This window comes from Artibeus jamaicensis, unplaced genomic scaffold (genome assembly GCF_021234435.1).
Source record: "Artibeus jamaicensis isolate MK-2021 breed Jamaican fruit bat unplaced genomic scaffold, CSHL_Jam_final contig_519, whole genome shotgun sequence".
In the NCBI taxonomy this organism is placed as follows: domain Eukaryota; kingdom Metazoa; phylum Chordata; class Mammalia; order Chiroptera; family Phyllostomidae; genus Artibeus; species Artibeus jamaicensis.
Window position 1 is genome coordinate 21,625,723 of NW_026521871.1, and position 25,010 is coordinate 21,650,732.

At 40.5% G+C, this 25,010-nt stretch overlaps 2 protein-coding genes across 4 annotated transcripts in view; one reads left to right on the plus strand and one right to left on the minus strand.

Annotated features, from left to right (window-relative positions):
• Positions 1-1,374: 1,374 nt before the first annotated feature.
• On the minus strand, positions 1,375-23,105 carry LSM3 (LSM3 homolog, U6 small nuclear RNA and mRNA degradation associated). Its single transcript, XM_037139371.2, has 4 exons — positions 22,997-23,105; positions 20,780-20,890; positions 13,941-14,036; positions 1,375-1,788 (listed from the first exon to the last, which is right to left on the minus strand). The coding sequence occupies exons 1-4, from the start codon at positions 23,015-23,017 to the stop codon at positions 1,708-1,710; spliced, it is 309 nt and encodes a 102-aa protein (XP_036995266.1). The 5' UTR covers positions 23,018-23,105; the 3' UTR covers positions 1,375-1,707.
• Positions 23,106-23,184: 79 nt separating this feature from the next.
• The window catches only part of XPC (XPC complex subunit, DNA damage recognition and repair factor), a 40,356-nt gene continuing 38,530 nt past the window's right edge, over positions 23,185-25,010 (plus strand). Inside the window, exon 1 of one of the 3 annotated variants that reach the window (XM_053669509.1) lies at positions 23,185-23,407. In XM_053669509.1, the coding sequence (XP_053525484.1) occupies positions 23,305-23,407 (103 nt within the window). In that variant the 5' untranslated portion in view covers positions 23,185-23,304. The remainder of the gene's footprint in view (positions 23,408-25,010) is intronic. The other 2 variants (XM_053669510.1, XM_037139369.2) reach the window with 2 other exon arrangements.

Genomic DNA, 25,010 nt, shown 5'->3' on the forward strand with positions numbered 1-25,010 from the left:
AACAGAAGAATAGATCAAAGCCCCAGAGCCAATACTTTTAAGCAACCAAGAGATAGCCAACTTATCAGATGCACAGTTCAAAACACTGGTGATCAGGCAGGTTTGCCAGCTTCTGCTTTTTCCTGCCGTGACCCCTCTCCGCCCTTCTTATTGGTCTGGATGAATGGTTGTTGGACTTCTGTACAGTTCAGTTTTCTGTCTGTTCTGGTTGTGTTTTTGTTTCTAAATGTTTGTTGTCCTTAATTTTGGTTTCGCAAGAAGGCAGTGTTTCCACCTATGCCTCCATTTTGGCCGGAAGTTTGTGTATCATCAGTTAGACAAGAGTCCTACTCAGAAAAAGTGATCCAAAGGATTTGCCACCACTACCTACTACCTGAACAAGTCTCATTTTATCAAGAGTGAACACCTGCTACAAACAGGTGACTTTCTGAGGCCACTGAAGCCTGAGGACAATGTATGGAGCTGGCAGAAGTGAAGGAAGGTTCTCTCCTGTGTAGCCTCGCTAGATAAAACCCCATCAGCTCCCCCACACTCGTTTTTCCCTTTTCCACTAACTTGTAGGGACAGGTACAATAAATAATGAAAATGAAACCTTCCTACACAATGTCTACAAAACCATCTTTCTTGCTCATGGCTTAAAATACTGTGCGTGTTAGCATATCGTGACTGACAATGAATTAACAAACACACATTCAGCATATTTATAGACAAACCATCCATATATTGAATTTTCTATATTTCAAAATGGTACAACCTATTTAATGAAGGATGCCAGGTTCTAAGCTCTGTCTTAATAAAGATTTAGAGATGACTTTCGAGCATTAAGTGCTGACTGAAGCTAGGAATAAAAGTAGCTTTGCTTTTAGCCACTTTGTTTTATTGTGCCACTGAGATAAGTTGTTTGCGCCCTTTCATCATTAATGGCCTGTAATCTAGGAATGGAAAAACGGTTCCTTTGCATCACAAAATATGTGTAGCTTTAGTAGATAGGACCAAGCTGAACCACACAGGCATATAACCACTGAAGCTTAACTTTAGAAATAAATCAGGCCAGATGGAAATCAGGCTTCATATTTCACTGTAATGTCAGTGTTTACAATGACACATTCCCTGCCCACCTCAAACCCCTTTCTGATCTGGGTACTCTTCGCTGTGCTCTCATGGCATCCTATACATGCATCATTATATGGGCAATGATCCCACTGTCCTGCAATTACTGGTTTAAACAAATGCCTCCCCAGAAGACTTGGGGGGAAGAAGCATACTGAGAGCACTCAACCTGGTGCACTGCACACAGTTGGTACATACTGTGTGTGTACAGGTAAAGTGAATGTAAGACGTGTGCTTGAAGAATTCACAAGACAGGAGACTGCATTAAAAAAAAAAGAAAGCATCAAATTTAATTTAAATTTAAAAATATCAGAAATTGTCTGAAAAAAAATCAATGGAGCAAATCAACTCCCCAAAAAGAGGGGCTGCATCTTGGTGATCACATTTATTGGAAGGATTAGACAAAAATAAAAATGCCATTTAGCTTAAGAATTTGTAGGTCATGTGAAAACCAACTCATTTCAGGAGCGGAAGAATCCTTGGTCATTTCTCAACATCTAAATTTACGCAGGTTTCTCTTTTGAATATCTTTCTTCTACACTTAAAGATACGATCATACAAAGTCTCCTGATTTCCACACAGGATAAATTCTTTGTTTCAGCCAACTCTCAACGGAGGCGCAACCAGCACAACTCCATCTCCCCGGACAAAGAGCATCGGGATATTCCGCTTTGTTGACTGGAAGAAGAAAAAAAGAAGAGAACACATTCATACAAAAATATTTAGTAGCATTGTTTGGGGTTTTTTTTTTTACAAGAGAAATTTGAAAACAAAAAACAAACACAGATTCATCATAACACAAACAAACTGACTAGAAAACCTGATCACTGACCTTTGCAGCACAAAGAGCCAATCTATTAATGGTTCACTTTTCCTGGACAGCAATAACTGGGGTCCCGAGTGGAGCTATCCACCCAAATCCATTCTTTTCCCTGCACACAGCTAGACTGTATGTCTCATGCTCCCTTGCAACCAAACATGGCATGAGACTGATTTCTAAACTAATGAGAAGTAAACAGAAGTGACTGATCCATAAACCCCGCCCACGAATTCCCCTCTATGGTCTTCCTCCTACTGCTGGTGAACCCATGGGAGGTCAGAGCCCTATAAAAGGAAGTCTGGGCCCCTGGGGGCAAACATCTAGAAGAAAGCCGTTATGCTAACCTAAAACTCCACTCAGGACCATTACGTGGGAAAAAATAAAATCCTATGGTGCTGAGCCATCAGATGTTGCTACCGCACTCATACACACGAAACGGATTCCCTGGGAGGTTAGCCTCGGTGTCACCCCTCAGGAAGTAACAAAACAGACATGGAATGTTTAAAGCCCTCTTATGCCTTGGCAAACACATGGTAAAACTGCAATGACTTGGAAAATAGCCCCAAGACCTCCCAAACCTACAGGTTCTTGGGGAAGAGATTAGAAAAGTCGACTGTTAATAGGCGCTACTGTTAGAGGTGCTACTGTTAGTCTGATGCACTCAGCAAGGAGTATAAGAAAGAGATGGATTCAGGAAAAGAACTAGCTGGTGTTCAAGCAGAGATTACAAGACATAGAATTCAAAGCGTTAGAAAAGCCAACTGTTTTTAGACCCCAAACTGTAGACATAAGCAGGAAAAAGCTTAGAGGAACAAAGCCCAGTAAAACTCCTGTTAAACAAACTCAGCCTTGAAGCGAAGATCGGATTAAGGGTACTGCCTTCCTACCCACACTCACTCTGGCAAATGGCCTCTAGGTAGTGAACATTAATTTGAGGGAGAGGAACACAGGTGAGATAGTATTAAATAAAGGCATCTAAAACCTATGTCTAGGAAAGAACACTGATTGGGGAACCTGGCCCACAGAATTAATTAGAAGCGACCAAATTGTAGTCATACAAGTCATTTTTAAAGAAATTGCACTGCCAAAGAAACCACAGGCTGCATGAAAAGAAAAGCCTTTGAAGCTCTGCACCCTGCAATTAAGGCTGCAAGATTTAGCAAGTAAAACTCCAGGTCACCCAATTAAATTTGAATTCTAGATAAACAAAAAGTTGTTTTAGTGTAGGTATGCACCAGATACCACATGAAAAACACTTAACATAACAAATGGATTTCTTGTGCTACTGGGGCAGGGAAGAGGCACACCTCCCCAGGGGATTCTCAAAACTAAGGACCAATAATTGCTATATGTTCCCACTTTTTCCTTTACCAAAAGGGTTTTTATGGTGGATAGCCTGTCCCTGCTCTGCCTCAGTGGATGTGGGGGGGGGAGGGGGCAACGGCAATTCATTCATCCTTTCTAGTTTACAGCAATCTGTACCACAAGTGCCCACACGCAGATCTGACAGAAAACTGCCAATCATGTGGAGATCCCACTCTGAACAGGATCCTGCTTACCTGCTTGGGGGCAGAGGTGAGTGTGTTCAGTGTGTAGGAAGCAGGGTTCTGCAATACTCATCCCTGCTGGTCTTCATAGAAACTAGACAATCACATTCACAAAACTCAATACAGCCATGCTAATACCGGTGCGCGCAGACTCCAGAAGGAAGAAAGTGAGCCAGCCAGGCAGCATACTCGTGGGAGACATTAAAACTCTCCAAGGACTCTTCTCTAGCTACCCGAATGGAGCCACCCTGACTTAGCTGTCCTAAGCTCCACGCAGGAAGCAGTATCCCATAACAGTCCCACAAATGCAACTTCATAATCACTAGAGAGAGGCATGTGCCTTTACAAGTATCACATCACACTCAGGCAAGCCCAAAGCTACGGGCTAACAGCACTTGGAGTTCACTCCCAGTTCACATGCAGTTTTCCAACCAGCAACCACTCTCACCATAAGCAGTGTTTCCTAGTAAAACAGCTGACCTTCCACTTACATCATGTTACTAGGGAAAGAGAACTGGGAAGGATCATTTCACCACGGAGACAATTTTTTAAAAATCCTATGGTATACGAGACATTTGGTTGTCAAGAGAGCAGACCATGGCAGAAATTGTTAGCTCTTCATAAAAATTCCTTTTTCTTCTCCAGTACACAATTAAAGTAAACTTCTCAGGCTTCCTTGCAGTTGGGTATGATCTTATCACTGAGTTCTAGCCTAAAGAACATGAGAAGATAAATGTGGCACTTCAAGCCAGGTTCACAAAACTGCCCATGAACACTCCTCCATTTCTTTTTGCTGCCAGTGGCTGGAGGTGAGTGATGGTAAAGAGAGGAAGGTACAGCTACCAGATGGAAAGAGCCGGGTTCCTGAATAACACTGTGGAGGACACCTGTCTGGAAAAATTAGGTGATCAAGAAACAAACGTGGAATGGAGATAACTGTACTTGAACAACAATTTTTAAAAAGTTAAAAAAAATTTAAAAGAGGAACTTGGGGGAACAAAAGAAACAAACTTGAATTGTGTTAAGCTATTATGTGTTTGGGGGGTATTTGTTGCCATAGTCTAGCCAACCTGTCTATAAAGGTAAACTTTCTTTTAAAAATCTTTTATAGATTGATTTTAGGGAGACAGAAGGAAGAAGAGTGAGACAAACACCGATTCGCTGTTCCACTTATTCAGGGATTCATTGGATGACTCTTGCATGCGTCCTGACCCAGGATCGAATTCACAACCTGGGTGTTATCTGGACAACACTCTACCCAACCGAGCTATCCAGCCAGGGCCTGTAAGGGTAACTTTCCAATACCCTGAGGTGAGTTACCCGCCCTGAGCTACCCATTCACAGCACCCATCCAGAAGACTGGGCTACAGACAAATAATTTTTGAGAAAAAGAGGAGTTCAGTGTGTAAACTTACATTCTCTAGGTAAGAATTCTATAAAATCAGTATCAAAAAAAATGTAGTAGATTTTGTAGTAATAGCTGTGAATTTCACCCAGATTTTAATATTACATACCTATACATTTATGTGTAGACTAGATGAGTGGAATTTAAATTTAGCCTCAGGCTGAGTCAACGAGTTTCAAAGAGGGAAGAGTTTATTTCATTGCCAAGGACTGCAGACCCAAGCCTTGCCACCTGTCATATACAGGAGTGGGGTGAGTGGTTGTGTGTGTTCTCCCTTCCCATCATGTATCAGGTACGATGACAGACACTAGACACGGAGATGAATAAAACATGAACCTGTCCTCCCACAATCCCCATCCTAGAAATGAAAGTAGAGAAAGAATGAATTTATCCTACAAGAATTACACATAAGAAAAAGATAAAATTATTCATGGCAGGATAGTGTGTGTTAGCAAAAGACTGGAAATGTCTACCTTGTCCATCAACAGCAAAACAGTTTAATAATTATGGAACATCTATACCATGGAGCACTGTAAAGCTAAAACCAAAAGTATGAAGAAGCTACATATGAAAATAAAGAAGCTACATATGCAAATGGAAAAGGCTCTGAGACATACTAAGCTGAAAGAGCAATGTGTGTAACAGCATGCATGGCGCACTATTTAAAAAAAAATGGAGAGGGAGAATAATCCATTAGCATAAGCATAAAGACACTGAGGAAGATTCTCAAGAAACCAGTAACAATGATTACCTCTGAGGATGAAGGAAGAAAGAAAATACAGGATGGAGTCACAGACTTTTTTATTACATTACTTTTTATGTTTAGTGACCTTTAAACTGTGTGACTCCATCATCTACTCAAAAAGTTAAACTGAAAGCAATCTAAAGTGGGTAAGAAACAAAATATGGTACGTATTAAGTATTAGAGAGATATATGTGTGTGTGTATAGACATACACGGGCATATATATGATATATATGATGGGATCATGAAGAGAAGAATTACTTCTGAATGGAAAGTTTGTAAAGAGGGAAGAGTTCCTTCCATATGGGGAGTTGGCCTACAGTTGCTCTGTCCAATATGAAATTTGGACAGGTGGTTAAAATAAAATTAAAATTAAATATCCAGCTCCTTAGTCAGGCCAGCATACATTTCAAGTGCTAAACAGCCACATATGGCTTGGCTACTGAATTGAGCACTGGAGAGATAGGGCATTTCCACTGCTGGACAGTTCTGTTGGACAGGGGCCGTCTAGGTAAAGGTCTAAGAGAAGTATGTGATGCCGTCTAGAGGCCTACAGGTGAAGGTCTGCACGGTATGGGAGGATGCTGCAAGCAGAGGGAGCAAGGTGGCTCAGTTCCAAAAGGGCAACAACATCCCCAGGAGAAAACCGGGAGTCAAAGCATGAGGCGTTTGCTGAAGGAAGGTGGTAAACGTGATGGCCGGTTGAAAAAGTAGGCCGGGGCCAAGTAATACACACAGGCCTTTAGCAGTTTACAAAACGGAGACCCTAATTATGCAGGGCTGAGAGCAAAAAGAGTGGGATTGACTGCGACCGACCTTCCCATTAACAAGTCAGTACTCAAGTTAGTTATTCAGAAGTCAATTATTAAGTTATGGAAAAACACCTATATGGTCTGTGGGTCTCCCTGTTTTAGTAATGTTGATATATTCATTAGTGATTTCAACAGAGGAAAGAGAGAGAAAAACATAAAATGGGTTCAACTGAGGAAGCATTTAGTCTGATTTACTATCTAGGAAAGAAATACCAAGAGTATAGTGGTTGTTTTCCATGTTGCTGAATAAAACTGATCATAGGTATTCCCCATAATATCACTATTATTTCCTTTTTCTGTATCTATAGTTAATATACATTTATATACTACGAGGAGAAATTATTACACATACAGCTAAAAATCCTACAAGGTATAACTGTTTGTACAAGAAAATAGACCTTGTGTATGGAAAATGACATACTACACTTTCTAGAGAAGAAATTGTTTTTTTCTTTACAGTTGAAATGAAAAAAAGTATTTTTTAAAAGATTTTATTTTATTTATCTTTAGAGGGGAAGGGAAGGAGAAAGAGGGGAGAGAAACATCAATGTGGGGTTGCCTCTCATGTGCCCCCTACTGGGGACCTGGCCTGCAACCCAGGCATCTGCCCTGACTGTGAATCAAATCGCAGTTGTTTGGTTCACAGGCCCACACTCAATCCACTGAGCTATACCAGCTAGGGAGAGAAAAGTATTTTCATTTATTCAAAGATATCATTTTTAATATTATATCTAACAAACATGGCAATGCAAAAAAAGTTTCATTAACTAAATAAACTTTGCCTCTCTTCTGCAGCTGCATCTCTGGGAGCCGAGAGACTGTGCACCCACTGGACAGCGCGCACAGAATGGCCCTCAAAGGCAGCAGTCATGAACCTCCACCAGGTCAGTGACTGCTTGGAGAATCTGTTACAGACACTCCGCCCAGAGACACACATGTGTGCAGACACACACCTTCAGCTTCAGGAGGAACCCACTGCAAGGTGACTGGGGTAGGGATGAGGGAGGCAGATCCACGTCAGCTCACCACGGATCTAAAGAGAGCAGCACTGCTCCTCTCTCTATAAAAAGACACCACAGTTGAGAAGGATTAATTTCTGTCACAAGCAGAATTCAAGACAAAAGTGTGAAAATGTTTATGGAAAGTCTACTTTCATGGTGAAATTTTAGGTTAATGTTACACGAAAAAAGCAGAATGTAAATTGTATATTCTGGCTGGGTGGTTCAGTTGGTTGGAAGGTCATTCCGCAACCAAAAGGGCTGCGGGTTTGATCCTGGTCAGGGCACGTATCTAAGTTGTGGGTCTGATCCCCAGTAAGGGCCCATACAGAAAGCAATCAACTGATGTTTCTCTTTCTCTCTGCCCCCGCCCCCTTTCTCTCTCTCTAAAATCAAAAACATACCCTCAGCTGAGAATTTTAAATATTGTTAAAATAATATATTCTATATTTCATCACATTTAAGACCTCATATGTAAACTTCATTCAACTAAAAAAGAAAAAATGCTTCCAATTAAACTATGACACAATTCCTTCCCATATCTCATCTGTCAGATACAAATCCATTTTTAGAGATGCTAAAATGTATGTAAGAAATAGAAAGTGCATTTTAGAATTGCTACATTATGATCATGTCCATGTTAACTTAAAAAAAAACAAGCAACAAGATAGATACAAAGGAAATAAAAGAAAATATTTTCAGTAGATATTTTTGGTTAGTAGGATGGGTAGTTTTTATTTTTCTTATACTGTTTTTGTCTTTTCTAAAGTCTCTTAGTGAATATGCATTATTTTCATGCTCAGGAAAAAAATACATTTTTTAAGTGCAAGAGATTAAAACCTTCTGAATTTATTTCCATTGAGACCAACAGAGACAGACTATGTGAGGTGTTTCAACATAAAAGGAGTTTAATATTTTTATGGGAAAACAACTTCCCAAAGGAGCTGTCGGAGAGATCTTATAAACATATCACCTAACATGAAAAGGTTCTACCGATGGAATCTTTTCTGCTCTGAACAAAGATAAGAGTGACTCTGTTACATTTGGGTAACAGTTTAAGATTTTATTTGCCCCGGATGTCTTACAAGAGGAAGTTCCTATTTTTGTCTCTGAGGCCCTACCATCAAGACCTACCACAAGACCACCTACCCTTTATCTGCAAGCGATTTCATAATGCTTTTTGGCTTGAGAGGTCTTACGGCTTTGTCCCAAGACTGGGAATCATGTCTTAGCAGACAGAGCAAGATGTGGGGTCTTGTCTCAGCCAGGCAGAAAATATTACTGATAGCTGTGTTTCATAACACTTTTAAAATGTAAAAAAAACAAAACTGTTTTATAGAAACAGTTGAAGATCCTACCACTAAATTCAAGTAATACTTGTACAGTATACTAAATTCTAATATATTTATCTGTCATCCCTGAGTTTATCTAACTCTTCTCTAGATAACACTTTCTGTGGGGAGAGGTTTTCAAATTTGAAGGTGCCTTAGAACCACCTGTTTAACAGCTTGTTTCCCTGGGCTCCATGCCTAGAGATCCTCATGGGGTAGGTCAGGATATGGGCCATGAATGTGTATTTATACTTGACCGAGTGGTGATGCCAATAGTCCTGGTTCAACAATCACCCTTGGAGAAACAAATACAACAGGTCTGCTTTCTGCTATTACGTAACAGAACTTCCTTCTGGTTTCCTTCAAAGTTGTAACAAGTGCATCTAGTTCTAGGACAGTAAATTTAGTGAAGGAGTCTATGCTCCCCAAAACAACTGATATATTTCATTCAAAGCCTTACTCAAGTGATATTTCTGAGCCAAAAAAGTTCCTTCTCTCTTGCTCTGACTGGTGTGGCTCAGTGGACTGAGTGCCATCCTGTGAACCAAAGCCTCACCAGTTTGATTCCCAGTCAGGGCACATGCCTGGGTTGTGGGCCAGGTCCCCAGTAGGGGGCCTGCAAGAGGCAACTACACACTGATGTTTCTCTCCCTCTCTTCTCTCTCTCTTGCCCTCTCTGAAATAAATAAATAAGTAAAAAATCTAAAATAAAACAAAAAGGTTCCATCCCTTACCTTCATATGAATTCATTTCTTCCATAATGATTCTCCATTAATTCAATTACAGTTTTCTGGAGATCCAGTGAACAAAACTGAACATGGCAGCATTTTCCAAGGTAAGCAGCTTCTGTGATTGCCCCCAGTGATCCCTGCCTCCTGGTGTAACCACCTCCCTTTGAGTGTGAGTGAAACTTGTGCCTTGCTTCTAACCAATGGAATACTGCAAAAGCTATGAGATGTCACCATCATGATAGACAGTAACTTCCATCTTGCTGGCCAATTCTTCCACTGGGTTTGTCAAAGCAAGCTACCAAATGGTGGTAGAGGCCCACATGGCAAAGAACTGAGGCTCTCAGTCCAATAACTTCATGGAGCTGAATCCTGCCAACAACCATGAAAGTGAGCTGCTTGGAAGCAGATCCTCCTCAGCAGAGCCTTCACATTTGTGCAGCTCGTAAGAGACCCTGAAGCAAAGGACCCAGTTAAGCTCTGCCTAGACACCTGACCCACAGAAACTGTGAGTTAATAAATGTGTGCTTTTAAGTCACTAAGTTTGGGGATAAATTGTTATGCAGCAACGTGTATTCTTAAACCAAGTACTATGGTTATATAAGTTTGGGAAATACTATACAAATTTCATAGGGACAGCAGTGCAGAACAGCTTTAACCCAGGCCTAGTTCACTGAGCTGTTAGAATTAAATAGGATGCATATAAAATGGATTTCACAGTGCCTGACATATAGCAGTCATTCAGCAAAGGTTGTAGTTCTCCAACCTTACATGCATCCCTCTGTCTCCTATTAGAATGAGTTTATGTTATGGTAGAACACTTTCTTCTATCCAGTGCATACTCCCTTAGATATTTTGCCTAACTGTTCATGTTCGAGGTACCTGAAATTTTTCTGTGTGCTAGGCACTTTACAAATTAGATTTTAAAGCCCAGAGTGGCAGGAACCAAGCATGCCTGCCAGATCCTAGAGATTTACGTGATAATCTCTTGTATTCAATCTACCCGTGTTAGCTCAGCAAGAACTTAAGTGCTATTCTACCAATGTCGAGATTTCACTGTCCACCAATTCCATCAATGACTCTTGAGTTCCAGCCCCTAATACAAAGAGCCCTGCAGGCTTTGAAGCCAGTTAGACATAGGTTTGAAATCCCTACCATATTTCTTCCTAGCTGAACTTAATTTATTCAGCCAGAAAATGGGAATATCAATGACCTCAGTGTTACTGGGAGATTAAATGTGGTAAAACACGCAAGGCTTTGGCATATAGCAGTTATTCAAGACATATTAACTTCCTTCACCTACCCCTCTTTATTCTCTTCCTGAATAAGTAAATATTTTCTCTCTACCTTTATATTTCTTTTTTTGTTTTCACAAAGTATTCCCTCCAAGTTCAATTTGTGTGACTGTTTTCCCCTAACATTATTTAGTAGAGAACTCAGAACTAGAGATTTTTACATATCTAAGTGCTAAGAGTTCACTGTCAGTCCCCTCATTTTTCAGTTGAAGAAGCAGATATGGAAAAAGACTGACTTACTGTTACAAACCAGAGTGCTGTCAAATCTTGGAAAACAGAGAGACATCCTCAATAAAATTAATAAAAAGCAAAATATTAACAGCCTGATAAAAATAGTTAGCAAGTTATATACCAGAAGTTGAAACTGGATTAAAATGAACTCTTAAAATGTAATATTTTTCATCTACTGATACTATTTCCACTTCCCAGTTAACTGTACAACTTAATAGTACATACCGTGCCTCTCTAGGACTACACTTCGTTATGTCCACTCCCTCCCTACCCCGTCCTCCTCCAACAACCTGACCATACACTCATTGCCTAGAGACAGCAAGGCACTGTGGGGAACAGAACAAATAATGTCCTGGTCTCTGCCATCAAATAGTTGACAAGATGAAAATACAGAAAGGAAAAAGTGAAATCAGTTCTCAGCTCAAAGAAGATGCAACCAAAGGAGGAAAGAAGATCTAGATGGTCAGAGAAAGCATCACAAAAGAGGTAGGAATGAGCTGGTTCTTGAAAAAGCTTTGTGGGAAGAGACAAGACAGTTCAGCTAGGTAAAATGCTATGGGAAGAAACAGAAGCAGAATGATAGAGGGCACACTCCGAAGGCAGTCAACTTGGCTACAGTCATCAGAACGGAGAATGGGAAGCTACAGTCATACTATGGAGGGCCTTAACCTAGCCTGATCTTACACTCTGCTCTATAGGCCGTAGAGTGCCTTAAATAAGCCTGTCTCTAAGCATGACTGTGACAAATAAAAGCAATGTTCAAGGACAATTAGTGGCAGTCAGTCATGCACAGGCTAGAATGGAGGTACACACGAAGAACAGTGCCTGAGCCAGGGTCATGGTAACAGAAAAGAAAGCGATGACATGTATTAACATGAACAAAGACTCAAATGAAGTAGTTACTGACCTGTGGGAGTGAAAGGGAAATTTGGAGATTCACGGTCTAAATAAATGAGCAAATCATAAACAGAAGTAGGGAATTTTTGAAGGTGAAGAACACCAGTTTAGTTTTAGATGTACTAGATTTGAGATAACATCCACAGAACAGAATTTTCAATAAGAATGTTGGAAATAAGAGCAAAGCTGGGAAAAGGAAAGAAACTGGTCGGGTTTATCCATACTTATATTGGCCACCTACCACAACATGCTGCCAGCTCTCCATGCACCAAACTCAGTGCATCCTAGTATCATCCTGGGAGGCATGCACAGGTACCGGCATTTCACAGAGGAGGTCCCCAAGGCTTAGGAAGTTCCTATAACTTGCCCAAGTTCACGTAACTCATCACTAGCAGCCAGGATTTCAACCCAGATCTATTAAGAGTCCAAGCTTTTATGCTGTACTGTACTCATGGCTTATAAAATAAAAGTTACTAAATAATATCTTTGAGGGAAAAAAGTGCAAATAAAAAAATAAAGCCCATGTTCAGAGAGAGAAAGAAAGAAAACTAGCAAAGGAATCAGGGGTGGTTAAAGAAGGAGGAAAGCCATGATAAAGCAGAATTACAAAACCAATGAAGGCAAACACCTGAACACTTACTATGTATCTGTTGCTAATCTGAAGGCTGTGTATTAAGTGGGTCCTATTACCACCCCCACTTTAGAGACCAGGAAACTTAGTCACAGACGAGTGGGTAATTTGGTATAACTATATAGCTGGGAAGCAAGGGAGTCAAGATTTGAATCCAGGTTTAAACCACTATGCTCTAGAAGGACCAGAGACTGGCTTCCCAATACTTGAAAGACTTAACAACAAATATGTTTTTTTTATATATTTGAAGAATAAAATGTGCCAACATTTAAAAGATCTGCGTAACTCAGTAAACTAGTATGTTCCAAATGACCGATGCTTGATGTTATAAAATCACACAGGTGTAAAAGATCCATATGAGGTGCAAGGCAGACCAATGAATTTGCATATAACAAAAGTACAAAAAGTTCAATAACATGGTTTCACATTCCACACTGCAACTAACCTTTAAACCAGCACTCTTGAGTTTGAGGATGGCACCAAAGGCAAGTATCCACAAAAAATACCCGCCAACTATCTGTGAGGTTGAATTTTCTTCAATTATAACATATCACAACACATTAAATGCAGAAAAAAAGATGTGAGAAACTAGATGTAATTAAGCCACACAATAAAGAGATTTGCAAAAATGTGAAACAAACACACTTCTCACTAAATATTTTATTTTAGAAAATATAGTTATTGTTCATAAGAATGCTACTTTTGTTAACATAATAGGTTATTTTTAATGCGTTAATATTTTAAAATTTCTCAGTTTTAGTTTCTATTGAGTATTGCTAGATCAAATCCACATCAAACAAAAGAATACTGTCAGTATTATTGTTATATATCAACACACACGGGGATCTTACACTGTCGTATCTTACTGAATCCTGACAACCTTAGCAGAGGTTAAGTGGTGGTATTCCTGCTTACCAATGGGGAAACTAAGTCTGAGAAGTTAATTCCCTTGCCCAGCATACCCCAGGTAGAAAGTGGCCAAGCCAGTGCTAGAAACCAGGTCTGTCTGACCCCAAAGACTTTGCTTTTAATTGCTACACTCCACTGAGTCCATGAGTAGGTGTTAAAACATGACAGGATTTCCATAATTGTTAAGCTGTTGGATATTAAGAACAATTGGCATTTTAAAAACAGTAAGTAGCCCTGGCTAGTATAGCTCAGTGGGTTGAGCCTGGGCCTATGAACCAGAGGATCACAGTTCGATTCTCAGTCAGGGCACATGCCTGGGTTGCAGGCCAGTTCCCAGCAGGGGACGCATGAGAGGACACCATACACTGATGTTTCTCTCCTGCTCTTCTTCCCTTCCCCTCTAAAAATAAATAAATAAAAGCTTTAAATACGTAAAAAATAAATAAATAAATAAAAACAGTAAGTAGAACTGCATGACTTACTTTATATATCTCTTCGTATGTTTCTTCATCAATTTCTATAGTAGTCACAGTTTCTTCCACATCTCCCAATATCATATTTAAATGTTGATCATAAGCCTGAAGTGGGAGGGTAAGGGACCCAAAAATTACAAAATTAAAAAACAAGGAACAGGGCTTACAATATGCAAATGGCTCAATTACAAGTGACACATAGTACTCATACCACAAGACAAATACCATACGATCTCACCTTAGGTTCTCACCTAAGGGGAACCTAACCAATAAAACAAACAAACAGGCAAAATATAACCAGAGACATTGAAATAAAGAACAAACTGACAGTAACCAGAGGGGAGGGGTAGAGGGTAATGGGGGAAAAAGGGGTAGAGCCATCAAGGAGCATGTATAAAGGACACATGGACAAAGCCAAAGCGGGATAGGATCGAGGGTGGGGCCAGGAGAAAATGGAGACAACTGTGCTTGAGTGACAATTAAAAGAAAAACAAATACCATAAACTTTTACTTGCAAATTAAAAATAATCTTGGGTTCCAGCCAAGATGGAAGTGTAGATATAAATGCTTTACTTTCTTGCACAACCAAAAGCAGAATAACAACCAATTTAAAAACGACAAACAACTAGAACTTCCAGAAAGGTAAACTGCATGAAACTCCAACAACCAAGGAGTTAAAGAAATATTCATCCAGACTGGCATGCCAAAACAAAGAAATATGGCCCAAATAAAAGAACAGATCAAAACTCCAGAAGAAGAACAAAGCGACAAGGAGATAAGACAACCTATCTGATGCAGAGTTCAGAACACTGGTAATCAGGATGCTCACAAATGATTGAGCTCGGTCGCAAAATGAAGGAAGAAATAAAGACTACACAAAGTGAAATAAAGGAAAATATATAGGGAACCAACAGTAACAGGAAGGAAACTGAGACTCAAATCAATGGTGTGGACCAGAAGGAAAAAGGAAACATTCAACCATAACAGAATGAAGAAAGGAGAATTTTTTTAAAAAAATGAGGAGAGGCTACAGAACCTCTGGGACAACTTTAAGTGCTCTGACATCCAATCATAGGGGTGCCAGAAAGAGAAGAACAAGAGCAAGAAATTGAAAACTTATCTGAACAAATAACAAAGAAAAACTTTCCCAACCTGGCAAAGAAAATAGACTTCCAGGAAGTCCAGGAAGCTCAGAGAGTCCCAAAAAGGAACACACCAAGGCACATCATCATTAGACTACCCAAGATAGGGAGAGAATCTTAAAAGCAGCAAGAGGAAAGGAGACAAGTTACCCACAAAGAAGTACCCATAAGATTATCAGCTGATTTCTCAAAAGAAACATTGCAGGCAAGAAGGGACTGGAAAGAAGTATTCCAAGTCATGAAAGGCAAGAACCTACAACCAAGGTTACTGTATCCAGCAAAGTATCATTATAATGGAAGGGCAGATAAAGTACATCCCAGATAAGGTCAAGTTAAAAGAGTTCATCATCGCCAAGCCCTTATTACATGAAATGTTAAAGGGAATTATCTAAGAAATAAAATAAGACAAAAAACTATGAAGAGTAAAATGACAACAAACTCACAACTATCTACAACTGAACCTCAAAAACAAAAACTAATCAAACAACTAGAACACAAACAGAATCACAGAAATGGAGATCACATGGAGGGTATCAGTGAGAAGGAGGAGGGGGAGAATGGGAGGAAAAGGTACAGGAAATAAGAAGCATAATTGGTAGGCATAAAATAGACAGGGGGAGGTTAAGCATAGTATAGGAAATAGAGAAACCAAAGAACTTATATGTAACAGCCACGGACATAAACTAAGGTGTGGGGGCAATGCTGTAGTATGGCTGGGGATACAGGGCAGAGGTGGGGATAAAGGGGAAAAAACAACTGGGACAACTATAATAGCATAATCAATAACATATACTTAAAAATAATAATAATCTTGGTGTATAAATATACTGTTTTGTCAGAAATCATTTCCAACAATAACTGAACAGACCTGATAAAAATATAAAACTGTTTAAATGGCCAAAAATGAATTTAATTAAAATAATGTGAAATTATTTTTAAAGGGTTCACCCTACTTTTTACCCAAGGCACTTCCATCATTTATAATAATTTATTATAAAAATAGCAAACTCATCAGACTTTTTTTTAAAATCCTCATTCTAGGATTTTTTCATTGCTTTTAGAGAGAAAGAAAGGGAGGGGGAGAGGGAGGGAGAAATATCAATATAAGAGAAAAAAATATGATTGCTTGCCTTCTTATATGCACCCTGACCAGGGATCAAACCCACAACCTGGGTATGTGCCTAGACCAGGAACTGAACTGAACCCATGACTTTCTGGTCTACAGGATGATGCTCCAACCAACTGAGCCACACTTGCCAGAGATAGGCTTCTTTCAATTCCATCTCTAACAGCGTGGAAATAAAATACTTTAATTGCTAAAATGATAGCATTATAGTCTCCTAAAGGCATAGGACACCATTATTCAATCCTCCCTGTCCTAAACTAAAAACCATAAGGTAATGTAAGTAAAGCAACACTCCACCCATTTATAACCTAGCCAGAACTGTGTTTGGCACTTGTGGGCTCAACCAATAAATGCTGCAATACAATATTCAGGGATGTCCTCAATCTAAACTTCAAAGCTCATGTATTTTAATAAAAGGTGAACCTCCAGGGGGCTTATTCAGAACCCACTTACTTCTCTTACTTTTAACAAAGTGTTACATGGTTTACTAGCTCACATCAAAATAAAAGTATTCAATTGGCCACATGGGGAACTGCTAGGCAGAGCACACTAAGAGCAAAAATCTACAGATTAGGGCCAGAAAAACAAAAGTTTGGGGGGCTGTTTAGTATAGAGGCAAATGAAATTTCTACATAGGGAACTAAAGAAGCCTCAAAGAGTTAAGGCAGTATGTCTATCCCAGAGTATCTCTCCATGTGCCACTGACTGGCACAGGTGATTAAGCTCAATTCTGTTTTTCTTGGCAAAGTTGCTACTGTTTCATTTCCTGGCATTCCTCTTCCCCTAAGGCTAGCTGTATATTAAGACTAATGTCTCCCTAGGTCCTTACTTCTTTTCCAAGAATAGCAGGTTCTTTACCTTTAGGTTTTATGGGAGGTGGAATCACAGTAGTTAAGAGTGAGGCTGAAGCCGGACTGCCTGGGTTCGTAATTTACTGACTGTGTCACCTCATGCAAGGAACTTCACCTTTTTGAGCCTGAATTTCTTCAACTACAAAACTGGGATATTTAGTATCTGACCTCACAGGTTGTTATAAAGATTGAATGGGATATGTATTATATATAAAACATTTGGAATAATTAATGCTCAATAAATTTTAGCTATTTTTAATCACTTTAGGGTAGAGTGGCAGTAATAAAAACAATGCAATCTGGAAAGTGACATGTTATCAACAAGAGGCAAAACCTTTAGTTTCTCTCTGCATAAATGGGTCCACTTCAAGGCACCAATCATATAAAAATATATGCAGATACACACCCCAAAAATGTACAAAAATGCTTATTGCAGCATTACTTATAGTAGCAAAAAATGGAAAACAATCTAAATATCACTAGTGCCATATAAAGAATTCCACGTAACTTCTGGTCAAGATGACAGCATAGGTAAACGTGGCACTCGCATCCTCCCACCACATCAAGATCACAATTAAACTACCGAACAACCATCATTCGGATCCGCCTGAAATCTAGCTAAATAGAAGTCCTACAACTAGGAAATTAAAGAAGAAGCCACATGGAGATGGATTGGAGGGGCGGAGATGCTGAGGGAGGGGGCTGTCCCCACACCCACGAGTGGCAGCAAAAAAACAGAAGGGATATGTTGGTTGCAGATGTCCCCCCGAGGAGAGGAGCAAAGGGTTCCAGACCCACACCAGACCCCCAAGCCCAGGGTTCTAGTGCTAGTAAGAGAAGTTCTCCTAACTTCTGACTGTAACAACCAGCAGAAAGTAAACCTGAGTGAGACAAAGGCTTCTGGAGTCCTGGGCAATTCCTCTTAAAGGGCCCACAGACAAAGTTACCTGACTCACTGTTTTTTCTGAGCTCCGGCACTGGTACAGTGGATTGAAAGGCACCAAGAACATATGGGGAAGAACTGAAGTACTTGGCATAAGAGTGAGAGTTGGGGAGGGCAGCTTTCTACCAGACAAAAGTGCTGGTAGAGGCCATTTGATGAGCATTCCCCCCAGAGCCAGCTATGGTACCCTCCAGGTGCCATCAAACCCCAGTTGCCATATCTGAGACTCCATCAATCTGCCTAAAACTGTTTGCCCCACCCTGTTCATTCCCTGAGACCTCGCCCCACCAAACTTGGGGGCTCACCCAAGCTATTTTCAGTGCCTTTTCCATACAAATGGCCTGTCTTGGTTCATGCTTTAGACTTTCCTAAAATCTCTCAAACAAGTGACATCTGGCCTCAGCTGCCTTGTATCTCTCACTAAGTGGCTCCAGGCTTGGCACTAGCAGCAGCTGGCAATGGTTTGCAGTTTGGCCTCTCCTGCCAGCCCAGCACAGGTAGCAGTCAGCTGCAGATCACTATGCAGCGTAAGCCGCATGGCCCCAGGTGGAACACAGGTGGCTGTGGACCTTCACCTGACCCTCCCAGGAGGTGCCAGCGCCAGCACTCCCTGTGGACAGCTTCAGATCATGTTGAAATACCACCCACCACCCTCGCAGTGATACACTCACAGGGAAGACTCAGCAGGGACCATAGCCCTGCTAAACTAAGTCCTGCTCTGTGGGGCAGACCCTTCCACCCAGTCCTCACAATCAGCCTGGGGGTAAATCCCACTGACGTGCCAACATCGATCAAGGCTCAACTACAACAAGAAGGGGTATACAGTCCACCCCAGGGGGGTTGGAAGAACGCAACTAGCATGCCCAGTTTGGGTTATTGGGGAGGCTGTGTCACTGGACCCTACAGACACCTACATTAGGCCACTCTATCAAGCCCTGGAGACACAGCAGCTCTACCTGATACATAGAACCAAACACACAGAGGCTTCCAAGGTGAGGAGACGATGAAACATGCCCAAACGGAAGAACAGAACAAACTCCAGAAAAAGAACTAAATGAAACAGAGACAAGCAATCTACTAGATGCGGAGTTCAAAACACCGGTTATATGGACGCTCAATGAACTTAGGGGAAAAGTAGTTGAACTCAGAACTTTAGTAGCGTAAAAAAGAACATGAAAAAGAATCAGTCAGAAATGAAGGTTATACTACCTGAAGTGAAGAATAATTTACAGGACATCAATAGTAGAGTAGATGAAGCTGAGAATCAAATCAGTGATTTGTTACATAAGGAAGCAAAAAAACATCCAAACAAAAGAGCAAAAAAAAAGAACTCCCCAAAATGAAGACAGTGTAAAGAGTCTCTGGGACAATTTCATGCATACAAACAGTAACATCAATGTCATACCTGAAGGAGAAGAGAGAGAGCAAGAAGTTGAAAACCCATTTGAAAAAAATAGTGACAAAAAAACTTTCCTAACCTGATGAAGAAAATAGCCATCCAAGTCCAGAAGTGCAGAGTCCCAAACAAGACAAACCCAAAGAGACCCACACCAAAACACATCATAATTAAAACATGAAAGTTAAAGACAAAGAGAGAATCTTATAAGCAACAACAGAAAAGCAGTTAGTTACCTACAAGGGAGCCCCCATAAGACTATCAGCTGATTTCTCAATAAAAACTTTGCAGGCCAGAAGGATTCAAAATGATGAAAAGCAAGGATGTACAACCAGGATTACTCTACCCAGCAAAACTATCATTTTAGATAAAGCACTTCCCAGATAGGAAAATTAAAGGAGTTCATCACTACCAAACCAGTATATGAAATGTTAGAGTCTTCTTTAAGAAGAAAAAATGATATAAAAAATATGAACAATAAAATGGCAGCACATGAATCTAAATCTTATCTGTCAACAAATAAATCTAAAAGAACAAAATAAAGAAGCAGAACAGAAACAGACATATACAGAGAACATTATGAGAGTCACAATATGGGGGATGGATGGAAAAGGTGACAAGATTAAGAAGTACAAATTGGTTGTTACAAAATAATCACAGGGATTAAAGTATGGCATATAGTCAATAATATTCTAATAACTACATATAGCATACATCTGAAACTAATGTTGTATGTCAACAGTAACTGAGACATAAAAAATGATTTAAATTAAATTAAAAAACTCCAGTAAGCATTAAAAACAATAAGAATTTCTATGTACTCATGATCAATAACTTCCAAGGAAGATTAAGTAAAAGAGAAAGATGCTCAAAAATACTTATAGCAAGATCCCATTCTTTTAGAGATGGTGTATATACCATCTCTAAAAGTGCACATTATACATATGGACATAAATATAAACATATACATGTGGTTATACAAAAAAGATCTGAAAAACCAGAGACCCAGTTTTTAATAGTGGTTATCAACAGAAGAAATGGGATTTCACCTTTTACTCTATGTACCTCTACACTGTTTAAATTTTTTCACAAGAAAACACAAATTTATGTTATGTCAGTAATTTAAAGAACATTTAAGTAAGAATGGAGAAACGTTATTTGCAAAAAGAAGTAAAAAATGAAAGAATAAATTCAAATTTCTGTTAGGAAAAAATGTGAAAAATATGAATAAATTTGTCTTATTTGACTTACAGAAATACAGGTGACCTTCCACCTCTCTATCTTCTACATTCAAAATGCTCTTCCACAGTGGACATTTTTTACATTTGAAGGGCATAAGAGCAGGGAGAGATGACATGAAAATAATCTGATTTCAAGGTAATTTACTTACATGTAATCTACCTCGAAGCTCTCTGTCATTTCTCATTTTCACATAAATTCGCTCATCCAGGCTGAGCCTGATAAGATCCAGGGGCTCTTCTACGGTGTTGGTAGTTTGTTGCTGATAAAAGAAACAGGATTAGTAATATAATTACTAAAGAGAATGTAGTGCTCAAATCAATGCTATGCTGTGTGACTGGGCAAATAACCTAACACCTCTGTGCAGTAGTCTCATAGTTTGTAAAACGTGGATTACAATAGTACACAACTAATACTGCTTGTTGTGAGGCTTAAACGATATATGAAGACTTAGAAGAGTAGCACAAAGTAAATGCTATACAGATGAGGGCTGAAACATACACACAGAGGAAGCAGTTATACAGCAATATAATGACTGTACTTGGTTCCCTGAAAATCCAAACTTCCTGACCCAATTTCAGGGTATAGGGAGTTGCTGTCAGGGATGTTAGCCTTATCTCTAACATCATTTAGTAATTTGAAAAATATTCACTTAATGATTACTATACACTTGTCAGAATGCTAAGCAGAAATGGAAGTTTGAGGGAAGATTATGATGAATTCAGTACAGGGCAAGCCGACTTTCGGGTGCCAAATGGCCAGTAAGAGAAATATATTCACCAGGCTGTATAGAATGGATGCTGAGAGCACTGGTTTTGGAGTCAGGCAACAAGAGGGCAACTCCTGACTCTGACACTTATGAATCGAGATTAAAAATTATGCCATCTCTAGTTCTTAGTTTTCTTGGCTATAAAATGAAGAAGCCACAATCTTCCCTTCATGATTTTCAGGATTAAATTAACTAACATATTTAATGTATTTAAAATGGTATCAGGCAAAGAGTATGTATAAATGATAGTCATTGTTTATATTAAAGAATATTTGGAAACAGGTGTCAAAAGAGATCAGGTCCAGGATGACTTGGGGTCATCCATGTGGATGGGATGGTTGAAGGCAGGAGAGTTGATAAAATTGTGAGTACGGGAAGCCAATGGAGGAAGGTGACTGAACATTACAGGCTCTACAGCCTTAAAAGGCTAAATGAGAGGAGAAAAAATACTGGACTCAACTGGTCCCCATCCCGAGTTCAACCGGTGTTTGTTAAGGACCAACTAACCAACTAGGATACAATGATACAGAAGTCACTCCCTGCCCTCAAGCTTCATTCTAGTCCAGGGAGGCATCTAAAAAATTATAACACTATAAGAATATACACATGACAGAGGCCTACTGCTCCTTTAGCTTCAGTTTGTGATGCCCACTGTCTACCCTTTTCAACCTGTAGCTTTAAATATTTCCTTTTCAAAGAGGCCTCCCTGATCAGCCAATTTATGCACTCAATAAATGTGCAGGGTGTTTCCAGCCCTGTTCTAAATCCCAAGGGCAGAACAGTGCACAAAACTCCTGCTCTTTAAGAAATACACATTCTGGGAGGCAGGAGCAGGAGATAGACATTAAACAAAGCTTGCACTTAATATGAACAAATAACATGTTATGAAATTTTAAAAAAGGACTGGGGAGAGTTCTATTTTATGTAGGAGGCCAAAGAAGTCCTCTCTGATGAGGTGAGATTTCAGTCCAAGTTATGGCCTGGTGCACCCAGGATCCACAACCTGAGGAACAGTATGCTGGGAAGGAGGAAGAGTAGGTGAGAAAGCCTGTAAGACTATCAGTTCTGTAAACCAGTTCCTTGTTTGTTTCCTTCATACCACATCACAGTTCCTACATATCGCACATATTTGCGTTTACTTTTTATCTGTACGAGCCACAGTACGAGCTCCAAGTGGGGTCAATGTCAGGGTTCCTAGTGTTTAAAACCGTCTCTAACCATTCAAAGCTGATGTTCACCAAGTATCTGTTGGAGTAACAATTGTTGCACTCAGTAATGATAAAACTCCTTAACTTTGTTATCATGCTATTAGAATCCCACAGTTCCGTGAGGCACGCATGGAGAATTTCCCATGCTATAGATAAAGGTGAAACTCAGAGAAGAGAAAAAGAGGGAGGAGAAACTAGTTTTCAGGCGGACTTCTAACAAGACTTCACGGCCTGAGGCACAATTCCAGACCACAACGACCCAGAGACAAGCGGCATAACTACCTTTCTATGAACTATGAACTTAAGAAAGCAGCCCTAGTATGCAAAACCCAACAGAGCCAGCGGGGCGTGAGGATGTCACTACTCCGCGAGATTCTTCAGAAACACATACCTGATCCACGTCGTCCGCCATGTTTCAAACCCTGCGCCCTTTCCCGACTCTCGCGTTATCACTCGAGCCTCTCCAAACTCCGAAAGCGCCAGAACGTCATGCACCGGAAGTAAAAGTCTGTTTTGCCCCTTCTTGAGTCTAGCAATTTGCATTGCTTGTTAGGGGCGGGGGCTTAGTTTGGGGCGTGGCTTGTTATATAACAGACAGGGCGTGGTTAGGCATCTTTCCACCTGGAGGGCGTAGCCGGACTTCAAGCAGCTTCCCGCAGCCTCCTGCGTCACAACAAAAAGTAGTTTTGCCCGGGCAAGATGGCTCGGAAGCGGGCCGTCTGCAAGGAGTTGCGGGGACACGAACCGCGCAGCCAAAAGGCCAAGGGTAGGAGCACGGCCCGGCGTGAAGAAAATGAGGCAGGTGAGAGCGAAGCCCAACTGGGCTTAGGGGGAGACGCTGAAGGAGATCCGGCAGCAGGCCCAGGGTTCGGGGAGCGGGGAGTTCGACCCCGTGGGGATGCGCGGCTGAGGCTGCGCGCATCTCTGCCAAGCACGGGACGTTACCTGAGGCTGGTGTTTATGCTGCTTCCGGGTCCTCCCCGACGTCGCTCTGCCTCTTGTCGTCAGGCAGGGAATGATGCTTTCTGAGCGGTTCCAGTGAAACCCACGAAACTAACCACGAACTTTCCCTGCGTATCCTCTTTTCTGGTCTTTGTTGCCCTCAATATAAAGCCCAACCTCCTGGTAGATGCGGAGGGCTGAATAGAAAAGACATTTGCAGCTATTTGTGTCCCCAGGAGACAGCGGACCAGAACAATCAGTGCTGTTATTGTGCTCACTCCCGGAATAATATCGTCAGCTAAAGTTCACCCCATAGTTTCAGATTTGGATCCAACATGACTTTACGTGGATATTAGATAGGCTTCTTATGTTTGTCATGGGCAAAGCAAAACTCTTGGTGTTCCCCTTTCAACTTGCCTCTTCTCCACTTTTTCCCATCTCAATAAATGATCCCTTCACCCACTAGTTAAAGCAAACACCTCCTTTTCCTTAAACCCAAGCATCCAGTCCGTCAGCAAGTCCTATCACTTCAACCTCAGAGCTACATCTCATTTCTTCATATCTATTTATCCCCATGACCCCCCGCCCCTGTCCAAGCCATCACTTTGTTAGTTGAACGACCACAGTTGCCCCTTTACTGGTCTCCCTACTCCTCCCATTCTTCCCCCTGCAATAAGTAGTTCACCCAGCAACCCAAGTGATGATCTTAAAAAAAAAATCAGATCATAACATGCTCCTACTTCAAACTTCTGTGATTTCCCATTGCTTTTGACATAATTTCCAAATTCCTCATCATAGCCTACAAATCCCTACTTGATTTGGCTGTAGATCCAGCCAAAGTCAGGTAGGTCCAGCAATGAGGTAGATCATTGCTACCTCAATGATCTTGTTGATTTAGTTCCTTCCTTTTTGATTGCCCATTTTACTAGAATTTAAGCTTCAAGAAAGCATCTTATTTTTGCTCTATTCTCTCTTGTCTCACCCCACATATACTAAGTGCTCAATAAATGTTAATTGCAAAATGTGTGCTGTGGAGGGATTCATGAAATAACTAGGTAATAGAGTAGACTAGGTAACCAGCAGAGGTGCAACATTGAATATTTTCAAAGTACCAGCTGGGTGGTATACACAAATTAGGTGACATGGAAGATTGAGATTTCTTGGAGGAGCTTAAAGTATAATAGTGTTGACATTTACAAAAATATCCAAGGCAGAGCATGATATCATGGGAGAAGATACAGGGCTTTGTGGCTTCCAAAGGAGTAATCAGGTGTGACTGAAGATAGTGTTGAGAAATGCTCTCTGAAAGAGTTGATCTGTGACTTTAAGGTTGGTAATTCAGCAAGGGGCTGTGAGAGTGGGGGTGGTATTCTAGCCAGAAGGAATGTATTCTGAATATGTGGCAATTCAAAAGTTTAAAATCTTAATCTGACAGAACTGTTACCTGCTTGGGTAGCATTTCT